We start from the raw sequence: 21,882 nt of genomic DNA on the forward strand, positions 1-21,882 counted from the left end.
TCTGGCTGTGCCGGGTGGAGATTATAACAGTACATGGCCAAGATGTTCAAACGTTCATAGATGACCAGCAGGGTCTAATAATAATAATAATAATCACAGTGTGGTAAAGGGTGCAACATGTCAGCACATCAGGAGTAAATGTCAGTTGGCTTTTGAGAGAGAGCTCTTAAATTCACACTGGATAAGACAGGATAAATACTCCAGATATAACAGTCTGACCCTAGCCCCCCGACACAAACTATTGCAGCATAATTACTGAAGGCTGAAACAGGAGGGGTCGGGAGACACTGTGGCCCTGTCCGACTTATACCCCCGGACAGGGCCAATCAGGCAGGATATAATCAGACCCACTTTGCCGAAGCACAGCCCCCACACCACTACACTGCTAGTGAGTGCCAGTGCCTTTCCTGAGAACTTCAGAGCTTCCTCTGTGTGTTTGTGTTAAGCCTAGCTGTGTTATCTGTATGTTCAGAGTCACTGAACTTTGGCCTGGAGTCTGTTTGAAACAACATGTTAGTCAGTCAGTACTGAGAGTTCACTCTCCTGGACTTAACTGTAGCACCATGACTCTCACTAACAGTTTCCTGTACCCGTACAAAGTTATTTGCTAAAATACCGTTGAATGTCCCACAGGTCACATGCACAAAACACCATGCAAAAAAAACTACTCAAAAGTGATTTGAAATATCTGCAGTTGACTGTATGTTTTTGTGTCCTCTCTCACTCTGATTCTCTCTCCGTCTCTTCCTTACCCTCCCTGTAGTTGACTGTGTGAAGCAGACGGTAGACGGTCATGGGGTGAGGGGTCTATACAGAGGGCTCAGCTCACTGCTCTATGGCTCCATACCCAAAGCAGCTGTCAGGTACACACATACTGTCCATCCCTTTGCCTCATCCTCTGTCTCGGTCCATTTTCAATAAATCCCTGACATCCTCTCTCTCTCTATCAGGTTTGGTGTGTTTGAGTTCCTCAGTAATAAGATGCGTGATGAGAGTGGGAAGCTGGACAGTACCCGGGGTCTTCTCTGTGGGCTGGGGGCTGGAGTGGCTGAGGCTGTGGTGGTGGTCTGCCCCATGGAGACGGTCAAGGTGTGTGTGTCTTAAATGACTTAAGGAAATCTTAAACCGTTATCTGCATGTATCGGTGTGTGACATTACTAGTTTGAATAAACAAAGGTCTGCATATAACTTGAATCTGTGTTGTCCTCTTGTCATTTCAGGTAAAGTTTATCCATGACCAATCGTCAGCCAACCCAAAGTACCGGGGATTCTTCCATGGAGTCAGGGAGATCGTCAGAACAGAAGGTAAGGAAGCGAGACCGACACTGTGAGTTTACTGCCACCCAATGTTCCCCCGAGACTGCCTCTCAGCTCCCCCAGGACTGCTGCACAGAATAAATATCAGCCCACAGAGAGAAGCACGAGATTGAACTTCACTCAACTTTCTAGAGCAGTGGTCACCAACCGGTCGATCTCCAAGGCATTCCTAGTCGATCGGCAAACATTTCTGTAAAAAACCCAAACATAAAGCTATTCCTGTTCCTATTTCTTTTTGTTGTCTGGGGCTGTTTGTAGGCGCACCCGAATCAGGTGAACTGTTGCTATTTTGAACCATTTCATGTGTCTGAAGGTACAAACCCTGCCTTCCCGGCAGGCCCGGAGAGCTAATCAAGTGCTCTATAGGCCTACTGCTGGTAATCTGAGATTACAGTGTCTGCAGTAACGTAGCAGGCATGAAAGGCTACAACAAAGTTGATACTGTGAGATTTCAAAACGTTTAAAACCGTGACTAGAGAGAGGCTGTCAACGAATACAGCAAAGTGCTGCTGTTTTTATGTGTTCATGTTTAAGTTCTTATTCAGCACTGTCAACACTTTATATTCAACAATTTTATAAGCCATAAAATGTGCGTTCTTCCTATTTCAACTCATCGCTACAACAATCACTGCAGCAGAAATGAATGAGTAGGAAAATGTATCTATAGGCTTGCGTTGTTGTTATTATTAGCGGCTCAAGGAATATTTCACTTTCTCTGTTCATAGGAGTAACAACTTGAATTTGTGCATGAGGCAAAAAATTATGTGGTACGACTCGAGTTTCACCATCAGCTGGAAGACTGTTTCCCTTTTTGGTCCGTGTCAGCGGAGGGATGTTGAGAGGGGACCCTCCGTCTGCTGCGTTCTCTCTGCACTGAGACTGACCATTAGATGCAGGCACCATCAGCCTAGTAAAATAAAAAGCGAATTATTTAAATGTATGCTCACTCAGCTGTGACTCACAAGTAATACATCAAAGGATCTATTACCGGTGTGATCATATAGCCTACCTCCAAAAAATGGCCCGAACAGCAATGCATTGGCAGGGCAATTCAAGCAAAGCCAATATGTGGTGACAATGTATTGGGCCTATAGCTTACTGCACAAACCTAATTTGCTACAGTACTGTTTTTAATTGGTTAATGATGCACAGGCTTACGTTTCTTTAAGTCATGTTTAAAAAGAAATCTGAGCGGTAGATCTTGGCTTGCGTTTTGACTCAAAGTGATCTTGACAAGGAAAAGTTTTGTGACCAATGTTCTAGAGTTTTCCCTGTTAACCCTATCAATGTGTTTTCCTTTACTGTGGCAATTGTGATTAAATCAATGCAATATTAACCACTTTCAATGCAACATACCAAAACAAAACAAACAATTCAAGAGATTTTGTTGTAGGCAGAACGCATCGGAGTAGGATTCTATTGCATTGACATGCACGAAACAGACCGGTGTGGCATAAACAATCAGAGCTGCAGTAGGCATATATGCAATTAGACCATTGCCATATATGGAGCGGTGCAATTTACTTTAAACTAGACTGTGTTTACAGCATGAACGGTCGTGAGTAGATGAGCTTGTTTTGAGATCAAAGCAAGAGCTGCATGTAGCATGTGCACACTACTGTAGGTTGAATGATAGAACAGCTATTTCCATGTTAAAATGTTATGGATGCATTTTCTCCATTGTTTTAATGATAGGCCACGCTGGTAGACCTACATTATTATCAAATAGTCACAGTAGCCTACTTGGCCAGTTAAAGCAGGTACAGCCTCAGTGTTCACAGTAAATGCGTGCTGGAAGTTGCACAGAATTTTCACAACGTTGAAGTTTGTGCTCAGTGCCTCATTTTTTTTTGAGGGAACATTGCACCTGAACCACAGACAGAAGAGAGGGTGTGGTGTCTACAGACCCATCATGTAGCTGTTGGAGTGTCAGTGTGTGAGTGTGCAGAGTCGGTGTAAAAATAAAAGGATCAATGCAGATAGTCCGTATAGCCATTTTGTTAGCTGTCTTATGGCTTGGGGAAAGAAGCTGTTCAGGAGCCTGTTGGTGTCAGACTTGATGCTCTGGTACCGCTTGCCGTACGGAACCAAAGAGAACAGTCTATGGCTTGGGTAGCTGAAGTTAAAATAATAATAATAATCTGGGCATTCCTTTCACACCGCCTGATATAGAGGTCCTGGATGGTAGAGAGATCAGCTCCAGTGATTTACTGGGCTGTCCGCACCATCCTCTGTACCGCCATGCGTTCGTGGGTGTTGCAGTGATGCAGCCAGTCAAGATTCTTTCAATGGTGCAGCTCTAGAACTTGAGGATTTGAGTGCCCATTACACATCTTTTCATTTTAAACTCTTGACCCGCTCCATTCCAGCCCTGCCGATTTCCTCCCTCCCCCTTTGCTGTAGTCATCAATCAGCTCCTTGGTATTACTGACGTTGAGGAAGAGGTTGTTATCCTGGAACCACACTGCCAGGTCACTGCCGACCTCCCTGTAGGCTGTCTCATCATCGCCGGTGATCAGGCCTGTTGTGTCCTTAGCAAACTTGATAAGTGTTGGAGTCGAGCTTGGCCACACAGTTGTGGGTGAACAGGGAGTACAGAAGGGGACTAAGCATACACCCCTGTGGGGCCCCCATGTTGAGGATCAGCGTGGCAGATGTTGTTGCCTACCCTCACCACCTGGGGTTGACCCGTCAGGAAGTCCAGGATCCAGTTGCAGAGGGAGGTGTTCAGTCTCAGGGTCCTAAACTTGGTGACGAGCTTGGAGGGGACTATGGTGTTGAGCTGTAGTCAATTATCAGCATTCTCACATATGGCTCTTATCTCGGTGAGTGAGGGCAGTGTGGAGTGCAATAGAGATTGCATTCTCTGTGGATCTGATAGGGCAGTATGCAAATTGTTTGGGTCTTGGGTTTCTGGGATAATGGTGATGATGTGAGCCATGACCAGCCTTTCGAAGCACTTCATGGCTACAGACGTGAGTGCTACGGGTCGGTTGTTGTTTAGGCAGGTTACCTTAGTGGTCTTGGGCAGAGGCACTATGGTGGTCTGCTTGAAACATGTTGAATTACAGACTCGGACAGGGAGAGGTTGAAAATGTCAGGGAAGGCACTTGCCAGTTGGTCAGCGCATGCACTAAGTACATGTCCTGGTAATCCGTCTGGCCTTGTGAATGTTGACCTGTTTAAACGTCTTATACACATTGGCTGCGGAGAGGGCGTGATCACACAGTTGTCTGGAACAGCTGATGCTCTCATGCATGTTTCAGTGTTACTTGCCTCGAAGCGAGCATAGAAGTAGTTTAGCTCATCTGGTAGGCTCGTGTCACTGGGCAGGTCTCTGGTGTGCTTCCCTTTGTAGTCTGTAATAGTCTGCAAGTCCTGCATTGAGCGTCGGAGCCAGTGTGTTATGAGTCGATCTTAATCCTGTATTGACGCTTTGCCTTTTTGATGGTTCGTCTGAGGGCATAGCGGGATTTCTTATATGCGGGCAACATTCGCACTGAGCTAAAGAGTAGAGATGCCGATTTCAAGGAGCGGGACTCTTAACCTAGATCCCGCTCCTTGAAATCGGCATCTCTACTCTTTAGCTCAGTGCGAATGTTGCCTGTAATCCATGGCTTCTGGTTGGGGCATGTACGTACAGGCGCTGTGGGGACAACGTCATCGATGCACTTATTAATGAAGCGAGTGACTGATGTGGTTTAATCCTCAATGCCATCGGAAGAATCCCGGAACATATTCCAGCCTGTGCTAGCAAAACAGCCTTTATCTTAGCATCTGCTTCATCCGACCACTGGTGCTTCCTGCTTTAATTTTTGCTTGTAAGCAGGAATCACGAGGATAGAATTACAGTCAGATTTGCCAAATAGAGGGTGAGGGAGAGCTTTGTACTCGTCTCTGTGTGGAGTGAAGGTGGTCTAGAGTTTTCTTAATTACATATATTTTTTTTATATTCCTCTGGTTGCACATTTAACATGCTGGTGGAAATTTGGTAAAATTAATGCAGGGAAACCTAAATCCAAGTCCCTGGCCACTAGGAGCGTCACCTGGATGAGCGTTTTTCCTGTTTGCTTATGGCGGTGTACAGCTCATGAGTGTGGTCTTAGTTCCAGCATCGGTCTGTGGTGGTATGCAGACAGCTGCAAGAAATACAGAGAAACTCAACTCTCTAGGTAGATAGTGTGGTCTACAGCTTATCATGAGATACACCTCAGGCGAGCAAAACCTTGAGACTTCCTTAGATATTGTGCAAAAGCTGTTGTTTACAAATATACATAGGCAGCCACCCCTTGTTACCAGAGGCTGTTGTTCTATCCTTTCGATACGGTGTAAAACCCAGCAGCTGTATGATTTTCATGTCATCGTTCAGCCACGACTCGGTGAAACATAAGATAATACATTTGAATGTCCCATTGGTAGTTTAATCTTGCTTGTAGGTCATCGTTTTTTTTTTTTTTCCAATTAATTGCATGTTTGCCAATAGAACGGATGGCAGTGTAGTTTCACTTGCTCGCCTACGAATTCTCAGAAGGCAGTCCGACTTGTGTGTTGATGTGTTATGGTGTTGTGTTATCTGTGTCTCCTCCAGGCCTGAGGGGGACGTACCAGGGTTTGACAGCCACGGTACTGAAACAGGGATCCAACCAGGCCATCCGCTTCTACGTCATGACATCTCTAAGGAACTGGTACAAAGGTGTGTGTGATCGACTGAGTCCTGTGTGTGTGTGTGTGTTTGTGTGTGTTTATCCAGCGTGTCTCACTGCTCGGTCTCTCGCTCTGTTCCATAGGTGAAGATCCTAACAAGGCCATTAACCCTCTGGTCACGGGAGCATTCGGAGCCTTCGCTGGAGCTGTCAGTGTGTTTGGAAACACTCCTCTGGATGTCATCAAAACCAGGATGCAGGTACACACCACCATTATTAATGGCCTGGTCACATGCAGTGAATTGAATCTCTTTTACTATACTTTTTACTATACTATGGTTTTGTTAGTTAAACCCCGTCCCTTTCTCTACTAACAGGGTCTGGAGGCTCACAAGTACAAAAGCACCCTGGACTGTGCCGTCAAGATCATGAAGCATGAGGGACCTAAAGCGTAAGTGTCTCTGTACACACTAACTTTGACCTCCTGTCTCATTTATCGATTTGTATCAGATATAATTGTATTGATCCTGTCTGCTCTTTGCCTCCTTCCTTCATTATTTCCTGTCTCCCCAGGTTCTATAAGGGTACAGTCCCCAGGCTGGGCAGGGTGTGTATGGACGTAGCCATCGTCTTCATAATCTACGAGGAGGTGGTGAAGGTCCTTAACAAAGTCTGGAAGACGGACTGAGATCATGTTTCCGTGACAACCAGCGGAGTGGAGAACCCCCGGCAGGGCGGGGCTATGGCTTGATTCCAAACCCAATCCCTCTGCCCTTTCCTTAGGTTATCCATGACTTGCTACCTCCTTACAGATCTGACATGGCTGGTTATATTTCATTACAAAAAAGTTGGTCTCTGTCCCCTGCCATTGTTTGCTTTAGTCAGTTGGAATGAAATGCAGCCATGATAAGTGTAAACAATCTGGGGATGAGTGCACTTCGCCTATGATCCTATTGGGGATACTACTATCATATTGTTTATACCTACATCCTCTGTTCTTCTGTATATCCACAGGGGGGAGGGAGCAAGGGCACATGGGTAGGGTGAAAAGATTTGGCCTATATGACTGGAATAATGGGAACACTGTATCATTCCAGAGCAGTGTCTTAGACCAACAGTGCTTCAGTTCACTAATTGCTATTATTAACATCTTATGTTGTACATTAATCAAAGATGAAACAATACTTATAGCTAAAAACCTAATAAAATGTGATGTAAATCAAAGGAAAAAACTTGAAATGAGAGAGGAGGAGGATCAAAGGCTTTTAACTCCAAAGACCATGTTGTATATTTAACACGATGGTGTGACCCAGTGAAATGGGTCTGGTAGAGATGTGGAGGCCGTCGTTCATACACATGATGGCACTACAACAGACATGCCTGTTCACGTGTCACATGGGTGTTGTTTTCCAGGTTTAATGCAGGTCTGAAATGTAGCTGCTTTACATACCTGAGTACAATTGCAACACAATGCCTTATATCATTATATTCAGAGATATCTTTATGGTAGAGAGCTACTATATGTACAGTGCCTTGAAAAAGTATTTGCCCCCTTTGAGTTTCTCTATTTTTGCATTTTTTTTTTAATACTGAATGTTATCAGATCTTCAATCAAAAGGGAACCTGAGTTTACAAATAACAAAAAATATATACTTATTTTATTTATTTAACATTTTGCTTACTGGGACTTCTAATTTTGAGAGGGGCAGCATTTTTTGGTCTCGCCTAGGGCGGCAGAACAGCAAGGACTGGCCCTGCTTCCAAGAGTCTTGATGATCATCCAGGTGCTTTATGGCAAACTTGTCAACCTTTTGGAGGTCATGGGTCTGTATATGCCTAGCAAAAACCAAACCAGGCATTCCACAGTAAGAACCTTACACCAACGGTCAATCATAGGAGTCTAGGTGTCATTTAGATTTTGGCCACCAGAGGCAGCAGGGGTTCAAACTGTAGAACCCAGTTCCAACATTTTAATATAAAAATTGATTTGATCAAACAAAACTATGCTACATTATATCTCTTGGACCTTCAGTATGACAAATCAGAGCAAGATTACTGAATGTAAGTACATTTATTTACCTTCAGAGGTGAATGTATCAAACCAGTTGCTGTGATAAGTGTTTTGTTGTTGTGCACTCAATAAATAGCATGCTTTTTTATTTTTTACTGTAATAGCTACTGTAAATTGGACACTGCAGTTAGATTAACAATAATTTAAGTTTTCTGCCCATATAAGACATGTCTATGTCCTGGAAAGTTGGCTGTTGTCATTCTAGTCACATTAGCTCACGTTAGCAACAACCGTCCCAGTTTAGGGACACCGATCCCATAGAGGATGGAGGATGCATGGAAGAGTGGGCCAAAATTCCTCCACAGCGACTTGAGAGACTGATCAAGAACTACAGGAAATGTTTGGTTGAAGTCATTGCAGCTAGAGCTGGCACAACCAGTTATTGAGTGTAAGGGGGCAATTACTTTTTCACAGAGGGGCATTCAGTGTTGCAGCATAATTTTGTTCATGAAATAAGTAAGTGATTGTTGTTATTTGTTCACTCAGGTTCCCTTTATCTTGTATTAGGTTTTGGTTGAAGACCTGATAACATTCAGTAAAATTTAGAAAGGGAGCAAATACTTTTTCACAGCACTGTATGTAGTAGTATAATATTAATAGTTAAAATAAGAACAGTTTTGAATTACTACTCATTCTTATTCTATGGTTGTCATAACCCTGTTTTGGCATAGAATTAAGAATGAGAATCCTAATTAAATAGTACTTTTAATAGGATCTCTGTTTTTTTGGTGTCTGTCGACTACAGAGATGAACATGTTGTACAGTATACTCAGACATTCTGCAGAATGAACCAAAACTTTTCAAGTGAATTACATAAAAACTGACCAAGATTGAGATGGTGAGGGACTTTGCAGTTGTAAATGTGAAACAGAAATATATTTACATAATGATTGTTTGTGCCTGCAAATGTAATTTATGATGGTTTTAGAAATCTGGTATAACATCTCTAGTGCTACTAATGTCTAAAATTGAAATGATTCATGTTGCATGTCTTAGTTGGGTCAGTTTTTCCTCACTGAGTTACAGTATGATACAATAACACTTTAAAAACAATGATTAAGTGTTAATTTGATATAGACAGTAACACATTGTAATGATGCCTTGCTGAGATGTTTATCAAATCTACTGGTACTAGTTGACAGTATAGCTTACCAGACCATCTTTGTAATGCAGCCTTGAGTATAATTCAATGTGATGAGATATTGTCTGGTAAAGTTACCTGGCACTTATCGAGTAAGCATAAATTAATTCACACTTATTTTCTTGGTAGTGTTAGTGGAGGGGTGGGGACACCAATTTTTAATTAAGATGTCTAGATGTATCTTTTGCAAAACCTAATAGACATTTTTAATGAAACAATACATTTGCCACTGTCATGGTCTGCCCAATGTAAGATACATCTATTTTTTTATGCTCAAAGACAAGATCTTATGTAAGCATGTTTTATTGAAAGACCATGCACAGCCATTGCAGATTGTAGTGCCTGAGAGACATTTGTAACATTTGCGTTTGGGATTTTGAATATGCCATGTGTGCATTAAAGAGTGTAAAGGATTGTAAACAAGATTATTGAGTCTGTTTGCCTCTTATAACAGGGTGATTTTTAAAGTGTTTTGGGCATCTTACAACTGAAGTATTGTTTGCAGACCATAATACCATAGAATAAGATAACAGGAGTAGTTATCGTCAAGGTCCTAAAGCTGCATCCTCCCACATCAAGATGTTTGTGTGACCACATGAGCCTTCAAACCTATTGTTTATAATCCCCTATTCATTGTCAACCCAACTGGAACATTTGACATTTAATTAATCTTATATAATTCTTCAATTTCTGGTTCTCAGCAGACATGATTTGAGAAACATTCGAGTTCTCAAATTGTTTGACTTCAAAACCTTGATCATTGCTTACCATTAACAACGCATTTTTCTAATGACCTTGTACTGCGCCGTATGAACTCACGTGCTCGCCGTAGTTGTTGGTGTCCGCTATCTAGTTAGCTTGCCCTCTTCGCAGTGGTAAGCGCTGTAAAATGTTCTTTCTACCTGTTTGTGTTGAATTATAAAAATGTCTGCGAAAGCAACAGGAACCAGAGGGTTTTATTTCAATACTGTCTTGTCCTTGGCGCGCTCTTTGGCCGCACACCGCCCTGCGCCAATAGATAAGGTGAGTCTGAATGATTTAAAAGCATTAGTGAGGTAATGCTAGCTAAGTTGGCTATTAGGTTCGGTTAACATTACATGTGTACCTTGTTGCTATATGTACATGGCTAACTCATAGTGATGTGCGATGCTATCGAGACCAGCTACTAGCTAGCTACTCGTTTTCCATAAGCTACACAGCTGTTGGAGAAACAGTTTACTAACTTAGCTAGCTATGTTAGTCATTCATTCTCAAACAAGGCCCTTGCTTTGGCTTGTCATTCCACATCGGAACACGATACAGCAACAAGGCAGTTTTACACATTGGGCTAGTTCGTTTTGCATGACCCGGTGCCCAGGAGGTTGAAGATTGCATTTAAGGACCAATGGAAAGGTCTAAGATGACCAAACTCCGGAGCACCGTGCCTTGCAAAACGAACTAGCCCATACTGACAACCTAGTTTAATAACTATCAAACAATTTAGCTAGGTACGCCTTTAGCTGTCTGTCGATGATATGGTCGATTGTCATTCCATCAGAATGAGGAAGTTAGTATAGCCATTAGTTATCAAGCTAGCTATCAAACCTGTCAAATGAGTTAACGCCCCCATTTATTTGTCAACATTGGTCATTGATTGATTTACTATTTACTTGAATGTGCTGCATTCTTTATTTCAACCATACGGTTTATGATTTCAACAGACATAATTTGCCTTATTTCACATATCACAGTCATAAAACCAACAACATGATTTGGGGTGTGTTGTATTGCGTGGCTAATTATTCAGCGGTTGGCAGGAAAGCTGCGTGGGAGGAACTGTCAGCCAAACTCTATTAAAAAACTGGAAGTCATCAATAGTGGCAAGGTATAACAAAACACAACCATATCTCCCATCTATGAAATGGATGGTTGTGTAAAAATGTTTTACTGCAAAAGAGGTTAAATTGATGGCACCACCCCTTAACTCAAACAGTGCAGAATAATGCCAGGCTGGAGGGGGGAGTGACCACAAACTTATGTAACCCAATATTACAAGCTCTGATATTGCTCAAATTTGTTATACAAGTAGTCAGCTGTCTGCCCTACACACATAAATGGCATTATACCTGTAAAACAGACAGATACAATAGGCGGAAATATAAACTCATTATGGTAAATGTAAACTTGTTGCACTCATTCAGTGCTGTATGGTCATGCCAGGAAATAATGCATACAATGCATACAGCAAATATGTTGATGTTGTGCTATTGTAATAGGCTCTACGGAAAACAAGTGGGCTCAGACATAGAAATAAAAACTTTTCGGGTCCAAGGTTCCTTAAGTGATTTTGTATCTATAGCCACCAGTCTTGCGATTAAGTCAAAGGGTCAATCACAGATTACCTTTTATTTTTTTGCTTCAAATCCAATATGGCTGCCGTTATAACATTTGCTGGAGGCTAAAACCACCTGTAAATTGATAATTTTTGTTTAGAAGTGTGTACAACAGTCATGCCTATAAAGACTGTTGGTTTGAATATAAGTAGCCCTTGTTCATTTTGTATTGTTTTATTCTTGTTTGAATTGTTTGAATAGCCGAAGCCAACTAGTTTTTCAATATGTGTTCATGTTTTAATCTCATTCACATACTTACAGCATATCAACAATGGGCAATTCCACCAAAATATAGTAACAAGCACACATTAGCATAACCAAGTTACAGGAAAGCAATCGTAATACAACAGGCAGCTACTCTAGTAGTGTATAAATACAGCTCTTTTCCCCAATAAAACTAAGTGTGCAAGGTTGATTCAAAGTCTTTGAGCTGACCAGGTCATGAGTGTGTCCTTAAAGGATGAGGAGACAATGTAGTCAGTGGTGGTTGTAGTTCTGTGGTCTGACCAGTAGTGGTTGTAGCTCTGGGGCTTGACCAGTAGTCAGTGGTGGTTGTAGTTCTGGGGCCTGACCAGTAGTCAGTTGTAGTTCTGAGGCCTGACCAGTAGCCAGTGGTGGTTGTAGTTTTGGGGCCTGACCAGTAGCGGTTGTAGTTCTGAGGCCTGACCAGTAGCCAGTGGTGGTTGTAGTTCTGGGGCCTGACCAGTAGCCAGTGGTGGTTGTAGTTCTGGGGACTGACCAGTAGCCAGTGGTGGTTGTAGTTCTGGGGACTGACCAGTAGCCAGTGGTGGTTGTAGTTCTGGGGACTGACCAGTAGCCAGTGGTGGTTGTAGTTCTGGGGCCTGACCAGTAGCCAGTGGTGGTTGTAGTTCTGGGGCCTGACCAGTAACCAGTGGTGGTTGTAGTTCTGGGGCCTGACCAGTAGCCAGTGGTGGTTGTAGACCTGGTCCTCAAGAACACAGTGGCCTCCATCATTCTTAAATGTAGGAGGTTTGGAACCACCAAGACTCTTCCTAGAGTTGGCTGCCCGGCCAAACGGAGCAATCAGGGGAGAAGGGCCTTGGTCAGGGAGAGCGTTGGGCTAGTAACCGAAAGGTTGCAAGTTAGAATCCCCGAGCTGACAAGGTACAAATCTGTCGTTCTGCCCCTGAACAAGGCAGTTCCTAGGTCGCCATTGAAAACTGACTCAAATAAATAAAGGAAAAATAACATTTTAAAAACCTGATGGTCACTGCCAGAGCTCTAGAGTTCCTCTGTGGAGATGGGAGAACCTTCCAGAAGGACAACCATCTCTGCAGCGCTACACCAATCAGGCCTTTATGGTAGTGACCAGACAGAAGCTACTCTTCAGTAAAAGGCACCTAAAGACTCTCAGACCATGAGAAACAGGATTCTCTGGTCTGATGAATCCAAGATTGAACTCGTTGGCCTGAATGCAAAGTGTCACTTCTGAAGGAAACCTGGTACCGTCCCTACGGTGAAGCATGATGGTGGCAGCATCATGCTGTAGGGATGTTTTTCAGCGGCAGGTACTGAGAGACTAGTCAGGATTGAGGCATCGATGAACAGAGCAAATACGTTCTTACTTTCGGTTCGGTTGCCAGAGACGCGACCCTATCGGTCAGTCTTTTTGTTCTTTATCTATGGACGTGACCCACTCGTTCGTTCTAAATGTTCTATTGCCACACTGACTGGCAACGTTATTATCCCTTGCTTTCTATCTAGCCAACTACAGCTAACTTAAGTCACCCAAACAGTGCAGCCAGAATAACAACAAAATAGCAGCATTTGCATATTTTTAAGCTTTTTTCTAGTGACATTTATTTGGATACATCTGTAAGAATGAGCTAATGATTCGAAATTTCACCTGGCATAGAAAATGTGCTCTCTCGTCAGGACACTGTTGTTCAGAGGAGCTAGCCAACAACACAGCTAACACAATTACTTCAAACTGAAGCTGGAAAGACTGCAAACTAGCCGCACTTCGTTTCGTTCTACCTGTTTTCTATTGATATTTCTTTGTATATATCCATACAAATTATGCTGATTCATGATTTCAACTGCCTGAGAAAAGCTGCCTGTCTGTCTGTTTCATCCAGACTCGTTCATTACTATGGAACAGCTGGATATCAATTTGAATATTGAAACAATGTTGCAAATGTCGGAGAGACAGACAGCTAGGTTTATACACATCTCTGCTGTTGAAAACTAAATGTTAGTCTAAAATAAATGTGAGATAATGTTTAGATGCTTTTCATAGTGGCGATCAAGAGTATAAATTGCCTGGCTGGGCTGATGAGAAAGTGGATTGCACAGTCAGATGGAACAGAGTAAATAGGAATTTGAACTTCCGTAGCTTTAGCCGGTGGTAACATGTGGAATAGACACCGGCTGGAATGCTGTTTTAACCAATCATCATCCAGGATTTGACCCACCGGTTGAATAACTGCGATATAGGGCAAGATACTATATTTGTTTTATCCCCCTATTGGTGGCGGTTAGGACTGATGGACTGACTAGTTAGCAAAATACAAGCCACATGTTTGCTGTTCATCTCTGTTTCAGGTCCAGAAGCTACAATGCATGTGTCCAGTAGATTTCAGAGGGGTGTTCCAGCTGGACGAGAGAAGGAGGGATGCGGTCATAGCTCTGGGCATCTTCCTGGTCGAGTCGGACCTACAGGTAGATTGAACTGAAGCAGCTAGGCCTACTCTGTTAATGGTTGCGTTTTATAATGCTTTATGTGGGACGGATGTTCCTTGAGTCCCTGACCCTGTCAGACCAATAACTGGCTACTATCTCAGCACCCTGTGTGCCCCCTTACCTATTTAGTGGCTTTTGCTCGAGTGTTTTGCGATTTGATGTTTTTATTGCAGCACAAAGACGCTATCATCCCCTACCTGTTGGGGCTGCTGAAGGGACTTCCCAGAGTTCAATGGATCGAAGAAAGCTCTGGAAGCAAGGGACTTGGTAAGGAAAGAGATGCAAGCGTTTGTCTGTCTCAAGGCATTCAGTATGAATTCATCCTGTGACTGGTTGATGGTCTATCTTCCTGTCCTACAGAGATCCTGCCGGTAGCAGAGAACTTCTGCTTCTGTCTGGGCACTCTTCTATCTGACGTTGCCCAGCGAGATAACACCTTGCGAGGACAGATCCTGGAGGCCATCATGGACATAATGCAGGTCCTGCTGGACATCTGCCTGGACCCAGAGAGCCATGATAAAGGTACTAGCATGTTCTCTATGTCACCATTTCACTTTCAACAGTGTTTAAGGAAAATGTTAGTTCCAGGTTAGTTATTGAGTTCATTTCTCTTGTCCTCCTCACAAACGTTGTGATATACGCAGATGGACACAGAAAGAGCATAGAATGAAAAAAGCAGTTGTTCACCTGTCTGTCTCTTTCTCTCACCACTCTCCCTTCCTCCCTAGAATACCTGTGCCGGTACACTGTGCCCTGCCTGTTGGGCGTGGCCCGGGCCTTCGGTCGCTATAGCAACACAGAGGAGCCCCTGCTGTCCAAGCTATTCCCGCGGGCGGGAGCCCCGCTGCTGTCCGGTGCCGAGGAGGCAGACCCGTCACGACGGCGCTCCTTCAACGACTTCCGCTCCATCATGCCGGCCTCGCTGCTCACAGTTTGTCAGGGAGACACCATCAGGCGCAAAGGAAGTTCCGTGTCCAGCATATCACAGCAGGTACTATTACCATACTATACCAACACTACTACCATCACTACTGCTACACCATAGTACTGCCATTACTGCTAATTGTGTGTCAGGGAGACACCATAAGACGCAAGGGCTCCTCTGTTACTATTTCTATTTCAGTACAGAGAATACGTCTGTACTACCATACCCTGCCACTAGAGGTCAAAGGAGTCTCGTATTTGAAATGTCTGAAAATGTTATTTTCTTCTGTAGGCCAGTCCAGAGCGAGCAGGACTGACCCTCAGCTGCCCAGTTGATCCCTCTGCACAGTACTTTGAAGGTGAGGAAATATAAGAAAAGCAATATACACTGCTCAAAAAAATAAAGGGAACACTAAAATAAACATCCTATGAAATATTCTTATTAAATACTTTTTTCTTTACATAGTTGAATGTGCTGACAACAAAATCAAACAAAAATGATCAATGGAAATCAAATTTATCAACCCATGGAGGTCTGGATATGGAGTCACACTCAAAATTAAAGTGGAAAACCACACTACAGGCTGATCCAACTTTGATGTAATGTCCTTAAAACAAGTCAAAATGAGGCTCAGTAGTGTGTGTGGCCTCCACGTGCCTGTATGACCTCCCTACAACACCTGGGCATGCTCCTGATGAGGTGGCGGATGGTCTCCTGAGGGATCTCCCAGACCTGGACTAAAGCATCTGCCAACTCCTGGACAGTCTGTGGTGCAACGTGGTGGATGGAGCGAGATATGATGTCCCAGATGTGCTCAATTGGATTCAGGTCTGGGGAACGGGCGGGCCAGTCCATAGCATCAATGCCTTCCTCTTGCAGGAACTGCTGACACACTCCAGCCACATGAGGTCTAGCATTGTCGTGCATTAGGAGGAACACAGGGCCAACCGCACCAGCATATGGTCTCACAAGGGGTCTGAGGATCTCATCACGGTACCTAATTTCAGTCAGGCTACCTCTGGCGAGCACATGGAGGGCTGTGCAGCCCCCCAAAGAAATGCCACCCCACACCATGACTGACCCACCGCCAAACCGGTCATGCTGGAGGATGTTGCAGGCAGCAGAACGTTCTCCACGGTGTCTCCAGACTCTGTCACTTCTGTCACATGTGCTCACTGTGAACCTGCTTTCATCTGTGAAGAGCACAGGGCACCAGTGGTGAATTTGCCAAGCTTGGTGTTCTCTGGCAAATGCCAAACGTCCTGCACGGTGTTGGGCTGTAAGCACAACCCCCACCTGTGGACGTCGGGCCCTCATACCATCCTCATGGAGTCTGTTTCTGACCGTTTGAGCAGACACTTGCACATTTGTGGCCTACTGGAGGTCATTTTGCAGGGCTCTGGCAGTGCTCCTCCTTGCACAAAGGCGGAGGTAGCGGTCCTGCTGCTGGGTTGTTGCCCTCCTACGGCCTCCTCCACATCTCCTGATGTACTGGCCTGTCTCCTGGTAGTGCCTCCATGCTCTGGACACTACGCTGACAGACACAGCAAACCTTCTTGCCACAGCTCGCATTGATGTGCCATCCTGGATGAGCTGCACTACCTGAGCCACTTGTGTGGGTTGTAGACTCCGTCTCATGCTACCACTAGATTGAAAGCACCGCCAGCATTCAAAGTGACCAAAACATCAGCCAGGAAACATAGGAACTGAGAAGTGGTTTGTGGTCGCCACCTGCAGAACCACTCCTTTATTGGGGGTGTCTTGCTAATTGCATATAGTTTCCACCTGTTGTCTATTCCATTTGCACAACAGCATGTGAAATGTATTGTCAATCAGTGTTGCTCCCGAAGTGGACAGTTTGATTTCACAGAAGTGTGATTGACTTGGAGTTACTTTGTTGTTTAAGTGTTCCCTTTATTTTTTTGGAGCAGTGCATTTCGGAAGTATTTCAGTTGATTTAGTAGCCCACGTCTCACTTTTTGACTGATACTTTTCTCATTATATATCACTCTCTCTCACCCTCTCTCTATCCCTCCCTCTCACTCTCCCTTCCTCTCTCTCACTCCATCTCACCCTCCCTCCCTCTCTCTATCCCTCTCTCTGTCACCCTCCCTTCCTCTCTCTATCACTACATCTCACCCTCCCTCTCTCTATCCCTCTCTCTCTTTCTTTCTTTCCCCCCAGGCTCCTATCTCCCTGATGGTAGTGCTGTGGACCCAGACTATTACTTCTCCACCATCAGTTCTAGTTTCTCTGTGTCTCCTCTGTTCACGGGCAGTGCCCAGGGAGAGTTTGACGTCCCTCTGGACATTCTGCGCCAGCTCCTCAATATGGTCAGTGTGGTCAACATGGTCAGTCATGTGTAGAATCGGGTTGGATAGAACTGTGGAATCGGGTTGGATAGAACTGTGGAATCGTTTTTTCAGAATTCATTTCTAAGTGTTCTGTTTGTTTTGTGCAGGTTGAGCAGTTTGTCGCTGAATCCTTTCTGAAAACACTGGATGACACCTTGCAGGAACTTCTGGAGGTAGGTTAATTTCCCCTCTATTTGAATGAAAGCACTTTCCTGTGGAGCCCTCAAGATAGATGTTACATCATGTTTGTTGTGTTCTCTCCCTGTAGTTGAACCCAGGTATGCACCTGCACTACAGGACCTTCAGTGATCCTCTGTATGTGACCATCTTCAAGATGCTCAGAGACACGCTGTACAACCTGAAAGGTAACAACCCCACTGGTCTCTCACCCGAACCTTTTTAAAGGGGGAAATCTGCAGTTGCTACATCCATTTTTGGACGTATACATGAATGATATATACCCATATCTTATAAGTGCCTCATGAACTCAACTGTCGTACCCCATCAGAACTCAAAAGATAAGTTGGTTGTAAGCAAACACTATACAGCCTCAAAACATGGTTACAATTATCCTTTTGATTTCAGGCATGAAATCAATTTGTGAATTTGAGAGTGGTTACATTTCTCCAGTCCAGTCCCTCAGCTGTTTAGCAAAACCAGTGTTGTTGTTTGAACGGCAGATTGCCCCTTTAACCTGACCCTAATCTTTAGCCTAACCTAACCCATCTCTAATATACAGAAAGCCTATTGATATGATTTTCTATTGTTCAGAATCAGTTCAACGATTAAAATAAAACCTAATATAACTCAAACGGAAAGCATTTGCATTTTTGTGCAGTCCAGGCAGTGCTGAGAGGGATAGTTTGGCCTGCTATTTGTTCTGGTTCTGGTTGGATGTCTTGGGGAACTGGGAGGTAGGGAGACTGCTGCACGTGTTTCTGACTGTTCCACGAGCGTGTTATTGATGTTGGTGTGGGGGTGTTCCCAGACCTGCAGACGGGCTATGTGAAGGAGGTTCATGACTTTGTCCTGGAGCAGTTCAGTAGTAGCCAGTCAGAGCTGCAGAGGATCCTACATGATGTAGATCACCTCCACAGTGAGCTGAGTCCTCTGAAGCTACGCTGCCAGGCGAATGCTGCCTGCGTCGACCTCATGGTCTGGGCCGTCACTGAGGAGCAGGGTAAGGCTGTGTCTACTTGTCGACCCTCTGTGCACATGACTTGAAAAGCGACAGGTCACGCATTTTGTTTTCTTGTAATGAATTGGACACGTGTTGGGGGGGGGGGGGGGGGTCGTCATCATTCATTTGGAATGAACGCAAACCGACTGTTGTTCATGCTATTTGCTTTGATCAGGAGCTGAGAACCTGTGTACCAAGCTGTCGGAGAAGCTGCAGTCCAAGACGTCCAGTAAAGTTATCATCGCTCACATGCCCCTGCTCATCTGCTGTCTACAGGTAGGTTCTGCAATGCCGACAGTGGTTCCCTCCGAGTCGCTTCCTGTTTTTATCTGTCTTCACAATATTGTGTTTATGAGAATGCCAATCAATCATACCTAATAAGAATGTTCCTGGGTGTGTTTGTCTGTAGGGTCTGGGTCGTCTGTGTGAGCGGTTCCCGGTGGTGGCTCACTCTGTCACCATGTCTCTCAGAGACTTCCTGGTTGTCCCCTCTCCTGTCCTGGTCAAGTTGTACAAGTACCACAGCCAGTACACTACAGGGACAGGTGAGGTCAAGATCCACGTGACCAATGAGCACTCCCAGTCTACGTTCAGTGCTCACGCTAATAAGAAGAGCCAGCCCTCCATGTACGAACAGCTCCGAGACATCTCCATAGACAACATCTGCAGGTGAGGAAAGACTTTTGTTTTCAGAGAAGAGAAATATGAGCAACGTTCGCGCCTTTCATTCGCTGCTGTCACCAAATATGCGGTCTGTTTCTTTCCCTTCTCTCAGCTGTCTGAAGGCTGGTCTGACTATGGACAGTGTTATAGTGGAGGCTTTCCTAGCCAGCCTGTCCAACCGTCTCTACATCTCTCAGGAGAATGACAAGTAAGTCTATCTGACCCCTCCCAACATCACCTCTTACTTTACTAATGAGCAGGCTGTACTACCTCTGAGAAATAACTCTCAATGTTAGCTAGTGAACCTCAGGTGACCTGCCTAGAAAGACTGTCCTGCAGTGATTGATAGGAGCTCTAACCAATCCCCATCTCCGTGGCAATGACTGGCAGCCCCTCTGACCAACCGTATGTCTCTCTCCCCCCCCCCCCCCCCCCCAGAGAGGCCCACTTGATCCCAGACCACACCATCAGAGCCCTGGGACACATCGCGGTGGCTCTGAGGGACACGCCCCGCGTCATGGAGCCCATCCTGCAGATCCTACAGCAGAAGTTCTGCCAGCCGCCGTCACAGCTAGACGTACTCATTATAGATCAGCTGGGATGCATGGTCATCACTGGGAATGTGAGGCGCTCACACACGCGATCCTGTCTTTTTATACTCATTCCTTCTTCCCTCTCTCCCCTTTGCAATACATCCCTCACCAAACGCATTGTTTTCTATCACCTCACAGCAATATATCTACCAGGAGGTGTGGAACCTGTTCCAGCAGATCAGTGTGAAGGCCTCCTCAATGGTCTACTCCACCAAGGACTACAAGGACCACGGATACAGGTGTCCTCAGCCCCTAAACCTTTGCCCCCTATCCTATCCTCAGTAGCCAATCATGACTATAGGAGCTAGGGCTTCCGAGGGACCAGAAATCTTCCAATATGTTGTATCAAACAAACAAAAAAAATCAAGAAGACAACAGAAAACATGATATCTTCTGTAGTTGGTCCGTTGTGGTTGTAGTGAAGGAGGAGCGATGCTTTTTGATGACATCATGAATGAATCAAACAGGCCTGGCCGCGCTTCGGGCTGCCGCACACACAGAGTCAGAACCGGCACGGACACGACATGTGACACACAGCATAAAATAATGTGACCGGCAAAACAAAAAAATCACATTGACCACGTTTACATGCGCACAGTATTTCGGATAGTAGCATATCCCGCTTAAGGTCTTATAAGCTGTTTACATGCACTTTTGATATCCCGCTCACTAGTATCCCTGTAACCATGAATAAACAGAACATTCCTCATTTAAGATCATCAGGTTTAAATGGAATCGTAACTGACATCTGGACACTGACTGTAGGTCTATAACCTCTCACATGTAGTGTAATATAATATTAACTCCTGCAAAATTATGCATTTCTTGCAGTAAAATGATACACCAAATGTTGATTTTTGTCTCGGGAACAGGAGTGGAGAAATATGCTTTCTTTCAGCGTCTCTTGAGAAAATGCGAATGTGGGTGTCACGTGTTGTCTTGGACACTGTTATGCAAGCAGACAGTATTTCAACCACATAAAATATGCACCCAAGACGAACTGAACTGTCTTATCAGAAACGTGTTTCATCGATTTTCTCAGCTTTTCATTTCCTTAAAACCGGTCAAACTGATGGACCTGTGCAAAATGTCATTCTTTCCTCTGTTGTGGAGTTATTGACTTTTCTCCCCGGTTTCCTAAACGAAACCGACAACTTTACCGGTGTCAGCTAGATTATTAATGCATTCATTCTATTGATGTAAGACATTCTGGTGAGCACTGCTTTATTTAGTCTTCTGGGGCAACAAGTTATGACCGAAGAGAATCTGCATGTATCTATGTAACAAACAAATAGCCTACCAAATGTTGGAAATTATAAGCAAAAACGTATTTAAATTAGGCGTGAAAGTAGCATAACCCAGTAGGTCAGCATCCCCCTAACTTGGTGCACGTTTTGGTTTTTGCCCTAGCATTACAGCCGTGTAGTACTCCAACAAAAACCAAAACGTGCACCTCTTGTGGTCCCCAGGACCGAGTTTGGGAAACACCGCAGTAGGCTATATCGTCCAGTAGCCTGCAGAGTATCAGCAAAAACAATTATTCTAGATGTACTATGGTGGATGGAACTGCGCAGGTAGCCTACTTTCTGAAGGGAATTTTTTGACAATCCGGTGAGAACATCATCACACGACACCCCTGATATGTGAAACTGCGAAAAACAACAGTAAACAGAATAAGATGTTTACATGCCACGGTATCCCGTCTAAGATCAACATATCCCAGCTATCTTATCCGGGTTTCCCATGACCCGAATACAAGCTTTTCCAGGTTATGGTAAATGGGATATGATTTGTAGGGTGCCGTCTTTCGGATGGGACGTTAAACGGGTGTCCTAACTCTTGGTGGTCACTAAAAGATTCCATGGCACTTATCATACGAGTAAGGGTGTTAACCCCGGTGTCCTGGCTAAATTCCCAATC

The 21,882-nt window shown here is 44.4% G+C and overlaps 2 protein-coding genes across 4 annotated transcripts in view; both read left to right on the top strand.

Annotated features, from left to right (window-relative positions):
• slc25a1b (slc25a1 solute carrier family 25 member 1b) overlaps positions 1-9,595 on the top strand; it is a 23,377-nt gene extending 13,782 nt beyond the window's left edge. For both annotated transcript variants that reach the window (XM_020457978.2, XM_020457979.2), the window contains exons 3-9: positions 764-863; positions 951-1,089; positions 1,221-1,305; positions 5,906-6,010; positions 6,105-6,220; positions 6,338-6,411; positions 6,534-9,595. In XM_020457978.2, coding sequence (XP_020313567.1) covers positions 764-863; positions 951-1,089; positions 1,221-1,305; positions 5,906-6,010; positions 6,105-6,220; positions 6,338-6,411; positions 6,534-6,648 — 734 coding nt within the window. In that variant the 3' untranslated portion in view covers positions 6,649-9,595. The remainder of the gene's footprint in view (positions 1-763; positions 864-950; positions 1,090-1,220; positions 1,306-5,905; positions 6,011-6,104; positions 6,221-6,337; positions 6,412-6,533) is intronic.
• Position 9,596: 1 nt separating this feature from the next.
• Positions 9,597-21,882, top strand: part of pi4kaa (phosphatidylinositol 4-kinase, catalytic, alpha a) — a 38,456-nt gene continuing 26,170 nt past the window's right edge. For both annotated transcript variants that reach the window (XM_020457977.2, XM_020457975.2), the window contains exons 1-15: positions 9,597-10,195; positions 14,110-14,226; positions 14,421-14,514; positions 14,608-14,769; positions 14,976-15,238; positions 15,464-15,530; positions 17,357-17,505; positions 17,634-17,699; positions 17,795-17,891; positions 18,515-18,706; positions 18,882-18,982; positions 19,116-19,375; positions 19,482-19,577; positions 19,808-19,991; positions 20,101-20,201. In XM_020457977.2, the coding sequence (XP_020313566.1) occupies positions 10,097-10,195; positions 14,110-14,226; positions 14,421-14,514; positions 14,608-14,769; positions 14,976-15,238; positions 15,464-15,530; positions 17,357-17,505; positions 17,634-17,699; positions 17,795-17,891; positions 18,515-18,706; positions 18,882-18,982; positions 19,116-19,375; positions 19,482-19,577; positions 19,808-19,991; positions 20,101-20,201 (2,048 nt within the window). In that variant the 5' untranslated portion in view covers positions 9,597-10,096. The remainder of the gene's footprint in view (positions 10,196-14,109; positions 14,227-14,420; positions 14,515-14,607; positions 14,770-14,975; positions 15,239-15,463; positions 15,531-17,356; positions 17,506-17,633; positions 17,700-17,794; positions 17,892-18,514; positions 18,707-18,881; positions 18,983-19,115; positions 19,376-19,481; positions 19,578-19,807; positions 19,992-20,100; positions 20,202-21,882) is intronic.

This window comes from Oncorhynchus kisutch, linkage group LG23 (assembly GCF_002021735.2).
Source record: "Oncorhynchus kisutch isolate 150728-3 linkage group LG23, Okis_V2, whole genome shotgun sequence".
NCBI classification, from domain to species: Eukaryota; Metazoa; Chordata; class Actinopteri; order Salmoniformes; family Salmonidae; genus Oncorhynchus; species Oncorhynchus kisutch.